Source organism: Schistocerca cancellata, chromosome 1 (genome assembly GCF_023864275.1).
Source record: "Schistocerca cancellata isolate TAMUIC-IGC-003103 chromosome 1, iqSchCanc2.1, whole genome shotgun sequence".
Classification (NCBI taxonomy): domain Eukaryota; kingdom Metazoa; phylum Arthropoda; class Insecta; order Orthoptera; family Acrididae; genus Schistocerca; species Schistocerca cancellata.
The window spans coordinates 25,644,801-25,660,865 of NC_064626.1; the positions used below are offsets into that span (position 1 = coordinate 25,644,801).

Sequence of the window (16,065 nt, forward strand, 5' to 3'; positions counted from 1 at the left end):
CTGGGAACTAATTACATGTGGGGTCCAACAAGCTTCCGTCTTAGGGCCCTTAATTTTTCTTGTGTATATCAATGACCTTTCATCAGTAACATTGTCGGCCCCAATAGCTGAATGGTCAGTGGGACAGACTGCCATCCTAAGGGGCCCAGGTTCGATTCCCAGCTGGGTCGGGGATTTTCTCCACTCAGGGACTGGGTGTTGTGTTGTCTTCATCATAATTTCATCCCAATCCGGTACGCAGGTCACCCAATGTGGCGTCGAATGTAATAAGACCTGCACCAAGGCGGCTGGACCTGCCCCGTACGGGGCCTCCCGGCCAATGACACCAAACGTTCATTTCATTTCATAAGTAACATTACCAGATGCCAAGTTTGTTTTGTTTGCCGATGATACAAACATTGCAGTAAATAGCAAATCAAGAGTAGTCCTAGAAAGAGCGGCTAATAAAATATTTGTGGACATTACTCACTGGTTACTAGCCAATTCTTTGTCACTGAACTCTGAAAAAACACACTACATGCGATTCAGAACTTGTAAGGAGTGTCCCATGAGTGTATGCCTAACATGCAATGACAAGTAGATAGAATAAATGGACAGTGTTAAATTCTTGGGATTATCGCTTGATAATAAATTCAACTGGAAGGAGCACACCACAGAACTGCTGAAGCGTTTTAACAAATTTCTGTTTGCATTGCGAATTGTGTCAGACATAGGGGATATAAAAATGAAAAAGCTGGCCTACTATGCTTACTTTCATTCCATAATGTCATATGGTATTATTTTTTTGGAGTAATTCATCAAGCCAAGCTGAAGTTTTCCAGGCAGAAAAACGTGCAAAAGAGTTATATGTGGTGTGAACCCAAGAAGATCCTGCAGAAGCCTGTTTAGGGAACTAGGGATACTAACTCTTGCTTCTGAATATATTTATTCCTTAATGAAATTTGTCATTAAAAATGGAATCAATACTAGAAATAACAATAATCTTCACAAGCACTTAAAGTCACTGACTCTTGTACAAAAAGGTGTGCATTATTCAGGAACACACATTTTCAATAGCTTGCCAGCAGCCATAAAAAGCTTAACAACCAATGAAATTCAGTGTAAGAGAAGTTGAAAGGATTTATTGGTGGCCAACTCCTTCTACTCCATTGATGAATTTCTCAGTAGAATCAACTGATTGTAGTAGTTCTGTTATATGTTTATTACCTTATAAATAAAAAAAACATTTTTTTTTAATTTTTAAATTCAGTGCATTAATGCAATCTTAGAAAATGAGTGCTTGTACAATGATTCTTTCATATAGTATTCATTTAAAAAAAAATGATGATCATTCCACTTGGGACCTGTGGAAGGTACATTAGCTTATTTGTTTCAGTTGCAAATATTTGTTGTGTATTATTGTTTTTCTGACATGTTCAACGTACTGGAGGACCTCCTCACTATGGATCAATTGGAATGAAAGTAAATCTAATCCAATCTAATGTCATAATATTGTTGTTGTTATTTCCTTTGTACCAATGACCATGCTCTTCAGTTGAGCCAGTTTTATTGTTTTCCTGCTGATAGCTATATCCTTGTTCCCTTCAAAATATTTCTTCTCTATTTCTTTCTCCTTTATCTCCAGTACACGCCTATTTTTCTTAAAATTTGTAAGATCGTGTCTCATTATAGCTTGCTCTATTAAAAGCTTTTTCCAAAAACTTTGAGCAGTATAGTGATGTCCACACCTACAACACTAGAGGAAAGAATGACACTTATTAGCCATTATTAAAGCTGCTACTGGCTCGGAAAGGAGTTCAATGTGCAGCAATGAAAAGTTTTGATCATTTGACCAATAACATAAAATTTCTGATGATTGCATCTCTTGTTCCTCTTTCTTAAGTCATTCTTCATCTTTAAGGCTCTCTATTTTTTCGTATATTCTCCAGTTCAACATTCTCAGTAACGCTTTTACTGCATTGGTATTAAGCTCGTTGTCGGAATTCTTCCCTTTCCTGTTGTTTTTCTTCTCTGTTAAGGCTGTTATTGCCATTGTTAATAAGTCTTTTGGCCACTACCCATGAAAATACATGGGATTGCATAAGTATATAATCTCTTTTATTCCCATACTTTTTACACTTTTAAATATTTCTACTGGCAGTTTGTCCACTCTACCTGCTTTCTATATTTCATTTCATTTAGAGCCTTTATCACATCATTTTCAATTATGTGATATCCTTTTTCATCTTAATTCACTGCTTGTTCATTTTCAGTTGCTGGTGATCTTTGTTTTGCTTTGATCTTTGGTTTACTTCATACAGTTCTACGTACACTTTCATGTGTTCATTGCTTACTTCTTACTAGTTAGTAAATGGAATTTCGTCCTTAAAATCAGTAGTCATTAAATCAAATTAAATCAATTAAAATCAAAAGCAATAATCATTACACCTTTACTTCTTATATCGCCTTGATAGCTTCTCTTTAGGTTGCCTATGCCTCAACTACCTGATTTTTATATTACCTCAAATTTTCCTTCATACATTTCTCTTTTTGTTGTAAACATAGCCGAGAGGTGTGAGTGATAATGATTGGATTTAGGCTTTTCAGTACCAACTCTTCGTTAATTAACAGTTGACTAAACACAGTACAGTTTTAGAGAATGAAAGTCCACCTTGACGATGTGTAGCAATGGCCACTGTTTCGAAGCACACTATCGTCAGTAGTGGTGACGAGCTGGGAGGTGCTGAGGATGCTAAGCGGCATTGTACAGTGTAGCTCTGAGCTCGGACATCCATGGCTGATGATCCTGACAAAGACGTGATACAGCACTGTCTGATGGGTAGCGGCAGCTGCAGGCATTGTGGTCCAAAGCATAGACTCGAGGTGGCTAATGGTTGGTCTGGAGCCTGAAGCAGAATTGGCTGTCGAGGGGCTGAATGGTGACCTTTGTACCTCGTGCCTCAAGATGCTGCGGCAGGTGCAGGAGGATTGGTGTTAATATCAAACAGTGTCTCATGAACCACATCCATATCCAGGGGACCAACATTGCACATTCTATGCTTTTTAATTATTTGGCTCTTTTCTCAGATGATTCATTAGGCTTCTATGTATCATTCTCCCTTCATCTGTTGCTATATTTTTCCATTTCCTTCTCACTTCCATCTTCCTTCGCACTTTTTCAGGTACCTGCTCTTTCTTAATTTTTCATCTTTGTCATATATTTATGGACTTCTTAGCTCTTCTCTCTGCTATCCTTCATTCTTATCAATTTTTCACTCATTTTCTCTTCCTTATCTGCTTTGTACTATATTTTCAATATTTTCTCTTCTAGCACTGTAACCTTAGCTTCATACTGAAGTAACTTAGTGTGTAGGTCGTGTTTTGGCTTCCCTTGGTAGTGTTTTGGATCCCCTCTCTTTAATTTCTTGAGTGATATTTCCATTTTCATAACAACTGAGTTACAATATGAGCCAGTGTTTATGAATATAGCAAACCAAACCTAAGAGAAGAATATATCGTCGTCTGCTCCTTAACAATATATATACATATTTTTTTCCATATTCTTTTTCAGTCTGTCGGTAATACCAGTCTTTCTCTGTAATCATGTAGATGCACTGTGCTAAATAATGTGTGCTATAGTTTGACTTTTACTCATACTAAAAATTGAGTCTATCATAGTTCTTAAATACTAAACACCATGCTGAAAATTTTTGTTTGAGGTGTTGTTTCCATTAGATGTATTCTGAGACATTTGTGTAATAAATGTAGCAATTAGAGAGCAGTATGTCCGTTAAGATTGATCCCATCACTTCAAGTAAACTCTACAAATGGCTGACAGTGACCATATGTTGAAAATTAAAACTTAAAATTGATGTTTGTAAACTACCTTTATGTTAAAATATCAGTGGCATTTAAATGGCATTCTATATCTATGGTCTATTACCAGCTAGAAGTTGACAGCCTACAGTGATGTCTTTCTGTTACAGACTATTACAGCAGTAGACGACAGTTGTACGATGATGATCCACTGCTGCAGAGATCGAAACAGCCAATGTGAGTAACCAGAAAATAGCATATATTGTAAATTCTGACTTGTATATTGCACAAAGCACCATTTCAGATGCATATATATTTTTATTTAATCGTTTATTACTGTAAAAGCTCCATTAATTCTTATTTTAAATCTCTGGAATAATACAGACCTGATCCTCGGTTCATCACATTCCAAAAGGAAGGTTCTGTTGGCATTCGACTGACTGGAGGCAATGAGGTGGGAATCTTTGTGACAGCAGTCCAGCCTGGGAGCCCCGCCTCTCTCCAAGGCCTGCAGCCTGGTGACAAGATCCTAAAGGTAACATTTGTGTGTACACATGTAGTTTAACTTTCACATATAGGTGTCCCGAAAAGGAAGGTATCAGGTAAATCACTTTGTTATGTATGGTCCGTCTTCTTTAATGCACTCAGTCAATTGGTTCACGTGATTGTATAATGCCGATGAGAAAAGATCTTAAGGTTGGTTGTGCAGTTGTTTATCTACTGTTTCTCGTACAGTAATTGTTGGGTTCAAATTAATGATAAGAATATAACAGAGGGAAACATTCCACACGGGAAATATGTATATAAAAAACAAATATGCTTTAACTTACCAAACGAGAAAGTGCTGATATGTTGATAGACACAATAAAATAAAAAACACACAAAGACACACACAAATATTCAAGCTTTTGCAACCCATGGTTGCTTCATCAGGAAAGAAGGAAGGAGAGGGAAAGATGAAAGGATGTGGGTTTTAAGGGAGAGGGTAAGGAGTCATTCCAATCCCGGGAGTGGAAAGACTTACCTTAGGGGGGAAAAAAGGACAGGTATACACTCGCGCACACACACACACACACACACACACACACACGTCCACTCGCACATATACAGAGACAGGCAGACATATGTAAATGCAAAGTGGTTGGGCAGAAATGTCAGTCAAGGCCGAAGTACAGAGGCAAAGATGTTGTTGAATGATAGGTAAGGTACGAGGGGCGGCAACTTGAAATTAGTGGAGGTTGAGGCCAGGTGGGTAATGGGAAGAGACAATATATTGAAGGGCGAGTTCCCATCTCTGGAGTTCTGATAGGTTGGTGTCCGTGGGAAGTATCCAGATAACCCGGACGGTGTAACACAGTGACGAAATGTGCTGGCCGTGCACCAAGGCATGTTTAGCCACAGGGTGATCCTCATTACCAGCAAACACTGTCTGCCTGTGTCCGTTCATGTGAATGGACAGTTTGTTGCTGGTCATTCCCACATAGAAGGCTTCACAGTGTAGGCATGTCAGTTGGTAAATCACGTGGGTGCTTTCACATGTGGCTCTGCCTTTGATCATGTACACCTTCTGGGCTACAGGACTGGAGTAGGTGGTGGTGGGAGGGTGCATGGGACAGATTTTACACAGGGGCGGTTACAAGGGTAGGAGCCAGAGGGTAGGGAAGGTGGTTTGGGGATATCATAGGGATGAACAAGAGGCTACGAAGGTTAGGTGGACGGCAGAAAGACACTCCTGGTGGAGTGGGGAGGATTTCATGAAGGATGGAAGACTGACAATGGATCGGTCAGCCCTCAGATCACGGATAGCCTGGGCTTCAGCTGTGGTGATGTTGGGAGTAGGATTAAGGTTTTTCAAGAAAGGTTGAGAGGCAAGGCTGGAAGTGAGAAATTCCTGGAAGGTTTGGATAGGCTGATTTTGAGGAAGAGGAGGTGGGTCCCGCTGTGACAGAGGATGGAACTGTTCCAGGCAGGGTTCAATTTGGGTAGTGTCTTGGGGAGTTGGATCATTAGGAGTAGGATTAGGATTATTTTTCTTCATGGCAAAATGATATTTCCTGCTGAGACTACGAGTGTAGGACAGTAAATCTTTGACGAGGGCTGTTTGGTTGAATCTGGGAGTAGGGCTGAAGGTGAGATGTAGTAACTCTGTTCACGTTTACGTCGCACTTCACTTAGCGTAGACCGGGACTGTGTTCTAGGCATGCCCGATGTTAACTGACTGGGCATGGCCCGTGCTGCCGGAGTTGTTGTTGTTGTTGTTGTTATGCCGGCAGAGGTCGCGTCCGAAATCTCGCGTGCCCTCTGGTGGACGGGACTCTACTTGCGGCCACTACTGTCCATGACGCACCGTGCCCATGTGCGCCTCCTGCGATCTTTCTGCTGGCTACTGCGTGATGAGACGTTTGGATAGGACAGAGGTTTCGGATTGGAAGAGAGGTTTGGAGGAAAGGTTAACTACTGAATTAGGGTGTTGTGGTTCTAGATTGTGTTGATTAGAATTTTGAGGCTTTGAGGGAATGGAGCTGGATGTGGGAGATTGAGTAGATGGGAGAGACTGGGTCTGTGTGCAGTGAGAGGAGGTTGAGGTTTGTTGGAAATGTTGTGGAGGGTGAGTGAGTTGCCTTTCCGGAGGTGGGAAACCAGGAGATTGGATAGTTTTTTGAGGTGGAGGGTGGCGTGCTGTTCTAATTTGCAGTTGGCCTGTAGGAGGATGCTCCGAACAGCCGGTGTGGATGTGGGAGAGGAAAGATTGAGGACTTTGATTAGGGATAGGAGTTAACGGGTGTGTTCGTTGGCTGAGTTGATGTGTAGGTGAAGGAGAAGGTGGGTGAGGGCAATGGATTGTTCGGTTTGGAACTGGTATAGGGACTGATGGAAAGAAGCGTTACAGCCAGAGATGGGAACTTTGGGGGTAATTCCAAATGTCAGACAAGCCTGAGTAAATAAAATAGGGGTAGCGAATCTGGCTAGGGCAAAGGCATGTTTACAGAGGGAATGTAAATAAAACTTTATGGGGTTGTTGTGGGGATGTTGTGAGGGTGACTTGGTATTTAGAAGGTGGAAAGTGTAACATGAGGCTAAAATGAAAATAAAAATAAAAATATATGGGGAGAGATGAAGGTGAACTAGAAAGCAACTGGAGTTCTCGTGTGAGAAAAATCGAAAAAGTGTTGGTTAAAGCTGAGCTATGTTGATCCTGTGGTGAACTTAGGTTGGTAAACAATGATGTGCACAAAGGTTAGGTAGTTGTATTAACCTCCAAAACACGTTAAAGCGTGGAGAAATTTCGAAAAAACTGTGTGTAATTGTATTAAAAGGACTGGTTATGTGGTGGCAGATTATGAAAATGAGGCTAACAATTGTCTGACGAAGAAATAATAATGTTAAAACATGTGGGAAGCTGCTAAAAAATGATCAGTGATGTGGGAGAAACGGGAATGGAAATAAAGCAAAAGTTGTTAGGACTTGCCGAAATGATTGTTTAAACCCGGAAGGTGTACACGATCAAAGGCAGAGCCACATGTGAAAGCACCCACGTGATTTACCAACTGACATACCTACACTGTGAAGCCTTCTATGTGGGAATGACCAGCAACAAACTGTCCCTTCACATGAACGGACACAGGCAGACAGTGTTTGTTGGTAATGAGGATCACCCTGTGGCTAAACATGCCTTGGTGCACGGCCAGCACATCTTGTCACTGTGTTACACTGTCCAGGTTATCTGGATACTTCCCACAGACACCAACCTATCAGAACTCCAGAGATGGGAACTTGCCCTTCAATATATTCTTTCTTCCCATTACCGACCAGGCCTCAACCTCCACTAATTTCAAGTTGCCGCCCCTCGTACCTCACCTGTCATTCAACATCATCTTTACCTCTGTACTTCCGCCTCGACTGACATCTCTGCCCAACGTCTTTGCATTTACATATGTCTGCCTGTGTCTGTATATGTGTGGATGGATATGTGTGTGTGTGCGAGTGTATACCTGTCCTTTTTCCCCCTAAGGTAAGTCTTTCCACTCCCGGGATTGGAATGACTCCTTACCCTCTCCCTTAAAAGCCATATCCTTTCGTCTTTCCCTCTCCTTCCCTCTTTCCTGATGAAGCAACCGTGGGTTGCGAAAGCTTGAATATTTTTGTGTGTGTTTGTTTTTTATTTTATTGTGTCTATCAACATACCAGCACTTTCTCGTTTGGTAGTTAAAGCATCTTTGTTATATATATATATATATATATATATCATAGAGGGAAACATTCCACGTGGGAAAAATATATTTGAAAAGAAAGATGATGAGACTTACCAAACAAAAGCGCTGGCAGGTCGATAGACACACAAACAAACACAAACATACACACAAAAAACTAGCTTTCGCAACCAACGGTTGCCTCGTCAGGAAAGAGGGAAGGAGAAGGAAAGACAAAAGGATATGGGTTTTAAGGGAGAGGGTAAGGAGTCATTCCAATCCCGGGAGCGGAAAGACTTACCTTAGGGGAAAAAAAGGACAGGTATACACTCGCACACACACACATATCCATCCGCATATACACAGACACAAGCAGACATTTGTAAAGGCAAAGAAAACTCTTTGGAAAGAGAAGGAAAGACAAAAGGATATGGGTTTTAAGGGAGAGGGTAAGGAGTCATTCCAATCCCGGGAGCGGAAAGACTTACCTTAGGGGAAAAAAAGGACAGGTATACACTCGCACACACACACATATCCATCCGCATATACACAGACACAAGCAGACATTTGTAAAGGCAAAGAAAACTCTTTGCCTTTACAAATGTCTGCTTGTGTCTGTGTATATGCGGATGGATATGTGTGTGTGTGCGAGTGTATACCTGTCCTTTTTTCCCCCTAAGGTAAGTCTTTCCACTCCCGGGATTGGAATGACTCCTTACCCTCTCCCTTAAAACCCATATCCTTTTGTCTTTCCTTCTCCTTCCCTCTTTCCTGACGAGGCAACCGTTGGTTGCGAAAGCTAGATTTTTGTGTGTATGTTTGTGTTTGTTTGTGTGTCTATCGACCTGCCAGCGCTTTTGTTTGGTAAGTCTCATCATCTTTCTTTTCAAATATATATATATAGTTATAATAGAAGGAAACATTCCACGTAGGAAAAATATACCTAAAAACAAAGATGATGTGACTTACCAAATGAAAGTGCTGGCAGGTCGACAGACACACAAACGAACACAAACATACACACAAAATTCAAGCTTTCACAACAAACTGTTGCCTCATCAGGAAAGAGGGAAGGAGAGGGAAAGATGAAAGGATGTGGGTTTTAAGGGAGAGGGTAAGGAGTCATTCCAGTCCCGGGAGCGGAAAGACTTACCTTAGGGGGAAAAAGGGACGGGTATACACTCGCACACACACACACGTATCCATCCACACATATACAGACACAAGCAGACATATTTAAAGACAAAGAATTTGGGCCATATATATATATGAATGATATATAAGAATTTTGTGTGTTTTTTTGTGTGTCTATCGACCTGCCAGCGCTTTTGTTTGGTAAGTCTCATCATCTTTCTTTCTAAATATATTTTTCCCACGTGGAATGTTTCCCTCTCTCTCTCTCTCTCTCTCTCTCTCTCTCTCTCTCTATATATATATATATATATATATATATATATATATATATATATATATATATGTGTGTGTGTGTGTGTGTGTTTCTCATACAGTACCACACATATAAAATGAACATTTTAGTACTACATCTCTGAGCAGTTAATAAAGTCAACAACAGTAAGTCATGAGAACTTGTGCACAGCCATGGTTTTGCAACCCTTTCAGTCGTAATGTGCTAATGGTTTGACATTGTGGACAGTAGTGTGTGGGACTACAATGTTGTGAAACAATAACACTTGTTATGGATAATATCCATCAATATTTGGGGTGAATTGCTGGCATCAGTTTGTTGAGTGGTGTAACAGTGCATTTTGCTTTATCAATTGTATTTCTCTTCTACAGGCAGCCTTTCAGGGTAGGCCATTTTATGCCATAAAAATGATTAGCATTGTTTTTTCCATTGTTGCACGAATCTCAAATTTCCTCTCTGTCAACAATCTCGGGTGATATTTCATCATTGCAACTATTACACTTAAAAATACATTCTAGGCGAGTAAGAATCAGTAGCTATGTGATCTACTGTGAACTCTCTTGGCAATTGTATTGCAGAAATTTAGCATCTGGTGCATAATCTTATATGCAGAAGTGTGAATAAACTGCAGAAAACTTGCTGTCCCCTTAACTATGACCTGTCACTTCACCAAAATCATATTTCTCTTGTCAGTGGTTGAGATTTTAACCAGTTATAAACATTTACCTGGTAGGCCATTCTTCTCATTTTGTGTTGAAAGCTGGCAATGAATTTTAGTCAGAGGCTCACCTAATGACCATAGAAAGTGGTTAACTACTCTATGTTCTTCCCCTGTGCACACAAGCTGATCGGATGTGTTTATGTAATCACAGCAGTGAGCAAACTAGTATGACTAAGATAGAGCTTCAGTAGCATCATCTCTGTAATACCAACCCTAAGTATAAGTCAGTAATGCTGCCATGTGTGTGTGAGTGCTCCCACCCCCCCCCCCCCCCCCCACACACACACACACACACACACACACGTACATTTGGAGAAAGTCCACATAATTTTGTACATTTCCTTGTATTTGTTATAATAAAAATTATTATATCCAATGGATGTTGACATTGTTGTTTCAATTTGTTTTATAGAATTAAAAAGGAAAGCAATCATTTCCAAATAACATCATATAAAATCCAGAATTTCTAAGTTTTTGAGAAACAAAAATGTACTCAAATTTTCATTTTTCTGTTTATGTTTCTTCTAATACCTTTAACATTCCATTGTATAGGTGAACGATATGGACATGAAGGGCATTACGCGGGAAGAGGCTGTTCTGTTCTTGCTAAGCTTGCAGGATCAGATAGACCTAATTGTACAGTACCGCAAAGACGAGTACGAGCAAATCGTCGCAAGCCAGCGAGGAGACTCATTCCATATCAAGTGAGTTCCATGTGTGATCTGTTTTTTATGCTGACTTAACAACAGCATTGAAATGCTAATATAAACATAATATATTGATCATTATTGTAGTTGTTGAACTCCAATACAGTTTTTTCCCATATGGAGCATACTCCACACAAAAATGTAAAATTACCCCCAAACAGAATGGCCCACCACTATTTACTTTCATGAGGCAATATTACAGTACTGCTGATATATAAATTTAAGAGTGGAAAAAAAAACTATTGATAGCTTTTAAAAATCTTTTGTCTTATCAAGGGGAAAAGAGAGACAGGTCTGAGAAGGCTGATATAGAGGGATAGGTGACTGATCCCAATATGAGAAGCAAAGAAGGAACTGAACGTGAAAGAAACATTTCAAAATCATTGTACATGTGTTTGTATACAGAAAAGTAACCAAGCAATGAATTTTGCATTTGTTGTCTTCAATTCTTTTTGTTTTACCTTCATCACTGATCTGTTGTACTATGGATCATATTAAACTATAAGTTTGCTAATCTCTCTCTTCTTGTTGTCCTTGTAGAATATCTTCATTTTTCACTGAGGTTATTTCTCTTTCTTCTGACAAAGTGTCCTCATGACTTTTTGTGGGTGTCTTAATTTGAAGCACTTCGTTATTCCAGATTTCATTCTCAATGTCAGTCCATTTTGTGGTCACTTTTATCTTTGTGACATTGGTAAAAATTTAATTAAAACAATGGAAACCTAAGTTGGAATACAACAATATTGTGAAAAGGGTAGATTGTTACTCACTGTAAAGATGACATGTAGAGTTGCTGACAGGCGCAGCGAAAAAGACTGTTACACACCGAGCTTTGAACTCTGCTCCGGAGAAGCTGGAGATAGCAGTCATGTTTTTGTGTGAGGTGTGCTTTCTTGTGTGACTGTTTTTTTTCTTTTCTTTCTTTTTTGTAGATAGCTTTGGTCGAAAGCTCAGTGTGTAACAGTCTTTTTCATTGTGCCTGTCTGCAATACAACATGTCTTTTGTAAGGAGAGTAGCATTCTGTCCTTTTCATAATATGAGTATTGTTGGAAATTTTATTTGTAAGTGTTATAATACTCCCATAGAATTTCAGTCTTCTCTTGCATATAATGTCTGTTATCTTCTCTGATTGTCTGTACAGGTCTTCATTCTTCCTTTTCCTCTGCAAACCATCTTTTGCTTTTTCTTGTCCTAGTATCTTTCCTAATTTTTCTTTCTTTTTTGTATCTTTCCTTCCTTGTTCAGTATCTTGACTGTTGTGATGTAATGTTTTATTGTCTCTTTGTAGGATGTCTTCTTTTTGTCGTACCCATTACATGTTAATTTGTACACTAATTCCAGTGTCCGAGCTCTTCCTATATTTGCTTCTGTATTAAGTCTGTCTGGCTGATGTACATATTCATTCATTCATTGTGTGCCTTTAATCCCATCACGAATGGTAGCTATTGGGGATGTAGAATGATTCAAGTTATCCATTAACAGACAGAATCAGCTACTTCTGTAAAAATATACTAACAACAAGGTGTGGCTAGTGCTTATCTAATCACAATGGTAATTATGGGAATTACTTGTAGATTACTTTATGTATGTGTATTAGGAGAGGAGCAGCTACTGTGAAAAAAAAAAAAATGCAATAACTCCTCCTCTTACACTGCCCAGTTTTGCTCTCCCTATCTAGTACTTGTATCTTAAACAACACACATGCAGGATGTTTCAGCTGCTCATACACTAGCAGAATCAAAACATGGAACTAACAGTCAAGCAGAATTCATTCACTTCCTAAGATATTTAAATATGTCTCCTTTCATGGTTTCTTCCAAATCCCTATTCCAGAGATGCTTCTCTCTCTGTCATGTCAGGATTCTTTGTACTAAGTCATCTTACAAGTCACCTCAAATCCTGTCTTTGATACTTCATTATTTTTTTAAACAGTGGAAAATCCAGGATAGAATAATGACAATATTACGAAAAGTATCAAACAAGTATGCTTTCAGCCACAAGGCCTTCTTCTGAATTGGTCAACATCCCCCCCCCCCCCCTCCCACAAAATCACAACCTCCTCCCCCCCTCCCCCCCCCCCCCCTCTCTCTCTCTCTCTCTCTCTCTCTCTCTCTCTCTCTCTCTCTCTCTCTCTCTCACACACACACACACACACACACACACACACACAACCACTGTGTCTGGATGTTGAGGCCATTTTCACATCTGCACATCTGGTTTCATAAGACCAGACTCAGTCATGGAATGAGCCATTACATGAAATTATTGTCAGAAAAGCAATAATAGATAAAATAAAATATATGTGATTCCTGTGCGGATGATATGCTATGAGTATATATATAGAAATTACTTTAATTTTTCTCAGGAACACCCTGAGAGAGTAGAAGGAGTGAGCTGCAAGGAAATTCTTGAATTTGGACTGGAAAGTGCCAGGATTACTTCTAAGATTGTGTAATTTTTATGGTAGCTTATTGAAAATGGGTGCAGCAGAATATTGTACATCTTTCTGCACAAGAGTCAAGGAAGTGTGATCAGAATGCAGTTTGGATATCTGCCTAGTATTAACTGAATGAAAACTACTAATTATTGGGAACAAGCTGATATTGTTAACAACAAATGACATTAAAGAAACTATGTACTGAGAACCCATTGTCAGAATTCACAGAGTCCTGGAATCCTGAATGAGAAGTGGGTAAACTTACATCACATTTTGCTTAAACTGCCCTTTGTGAATGGGAAGAGTTAACCTAGCATATCCCAAATGTCATAAGTGAATGAAAATAAGCAAAGTAGACTACTTTTTGTCTTGAACTATCATTTATTGTAGATATTATTCTAATGAGAAATAAACATAGCAGCATTCAGTTTTTGAACAAGTTCGTGAATGTGGACTTTTCATGACAACTTACTATCTATCTGAACACCTAATAATTTCAATTGTTCAAACTCACTAATCACATTCTCATTCTGTGTAATCAAAATGTCAGTTTCAGTAAAATTATGTGTTAGAACCTGTAAAACCTGAGTCTCAATGTGATTTAGCATCAATTTATTTTCTACAAGCCATGAACGCAGGTCCTGAAATGCACTGTGTGATACATTGCCTGTGTTGCACTCAACATCCTTCACTACCATGTTAGTGTTATCAGCAGAGAGATATATTTTAGAATAACCATTTGCTGTCTGTTCTTAAAGTATGACAGGGATCAATTGTGAGATACCTTTTATATTCTATAATGATCTGACTTCAGCAATAATATTGTGTGATCAACACAATCAGACGCCTTACTTAAATCAAAGGAGACACCCAGTGATCGCAACTTTTTGCTTAATCCTACCAGTGCCTCACTGAGAAAAGAGAAAAGAATATTTTCAGTTGTTAAACCTCTTCAGAAACCAAACTGTACATTTTACGGCAAATTATCTGAACTGAAATGATCAGTTATTCTTATACAGCCATTTCAATAACTTTTGCAAACACTGTTGGCATATAAATAAATCTAAAATTGGCTGCATTATTCCTTTCTCCTTTTTTATAAAGTGGTATCAATACTGAGTTCTTTGCTGAAGGAAAAATTACAAATGTGGCTAAGTTTAGGGCTAATTCATGCACCATTGTGCTTAAATATCCTAGTAGATACCCCACCATATTGATGAGAGTCCTATGTCTTCAGCAGTTTGATTATTGACTCATTCTCATCCTTATCAGTATCATGGAGCTATGTTTCAGGTAGTGGTCTAGGAAAACCATTTTCTAAGAGAGTTGTACAACTCCCTGTAAATACCAAGTTTTTAGTTAATTCAGCTGCTATATTCAGGAAGTGATTGTTAAATACTTTACATATGTCTGACTCATCAGTAACAAAAACATTTTTATGACATATTGACTTGATATCTTCCACCTTGTGCCGCTAGCCAGACACATTCTTCACCATTTTTCTATTTGCATACCACATGACATTTTTAACACTGATTGTAATGCGCTACTGCAGCTTGATTGTTACTATCCCTAATATTTTTATATAAATTCTATTTTGCTCTACATGATATCCTTATACCATTAGCCAACCACCCAAGTTGCCTGTAAGTGCCAGTGCTCACGAAAAGCAACTTTTGGAGGGAATAAGAAATTTGTTGAGGAAAGCATTATATTTATCATCTACATTATCTGTACTATAATCTTCCTGCCACTCTTGTTCTTTAAAAAGTCTTTGTTGCCACTGGATTAACATTTCTAAATAAAATGTAATTAACATCTGTGCATACACAAATTCCTTTGAGTCTTAAAATGTATGCATAATGGTCTGAAAGGCAAGTTATTCTTTTGGTAACAGAATGCCTGTCTAGCAACAAAAATGTTGATTTTTCCTGCACTCTGGTTGGAAAGAATGTTATTCACATCAAATTATATGAATTTAGGAGACCTTCCATCATTTTTTCTGTGGACGATCACATAAAATTAATCTTAGTCGCCACGTACAACTAATTGTTGGTAATTCTGTGTCTGTTGTGATCTTTGGTATACCCTTATTTCTCTAAGGTTTACGATGGCCTGCTGCCTTGTCTGACTCCTCTCTCTCACTCTTGAATGGCTCCAAATTTTTCCCATGAAATTTTAATTTTAGTGGTAGCTTGCTTTAATAACCGATTTATAGTGGACTTTGGACTTCTGTTTGCTCATATTCAAAATTTGATGGGTGTCTGTTTAGTAGTTCACCTATATATATATATATATTTTTTTTTTTTTTTTTTTTTTGTATCAATAAACATTATTTTACCTCATTTCTTTCTCCGAATCTTTTTAGTCTCAGAATGCTTGCGGGATGAAAGAATTGTTTCTCATGAAATACTTTCTTGAAACTCCTTGTTATTCACTACTTGTTCTCCCATGTGGTTTCTATGGCTCTGCTGTGTTGCACAAGTGAAGTGTCAGGATGATTCATGTGAAAAAGTGACAGATGATTTTCTTCCACAGCTTGAACTTTATCTCTGTCTTTGATTATCTTATCACTGACAGGATGTTAAACTCTAATCAACCTTTCATCCCACATGCTGAGTCAGTGTTGCGAATATTTATCACATAACTTATATACATTTTTAACAACAATATGAAAAGAACAGTTGATACTCAACACTTAAAGGAGACATTGAGTCACAAACAGGCAAAAAATAAAAAAAATAATGCTAGAAATATTTAAGAGTTTGGATGTTGTCATTCTTCAGAA

At 38.7% G+C, this 16,065-nt stretch overlaps 1 protein-coding gene across 5 annotated transcripts in view; it reads left to right on the plus strand.

Annotated features, from left to right (window-relative positions):
• The window catches only part of LOC126164718 (tight junction protein ZO-1), a 736,986-nt gene that overhangs the window by 456,661 nt on the left and 264,260 nt on the right, over nucleotides 1-16,065 (plus strand). For all 5 annotated transcript variants that reach the window (XM_049920263.1, XM_049920266.1, XM_049920267.1 and 2 more), the window contains exons 6-8: nucleotides 3,966-4,032; nucleotides 4,180-4,330; nucleotides 10,685-10,836. In XM_049920263.1, the coding sequence (XP_049776220.1) occupies nucleotides 3,966-4,032; nucleotides 4,180-4,330; nucleotides 10,685-10,836 (370 nt within the window). The remainder of the gene's footprint in view (nucleotides 1-3,965; nucleotides 4,033-4,179; nucleotides 4,331-10,684; nucleotides 10,837-16,065) is intronic.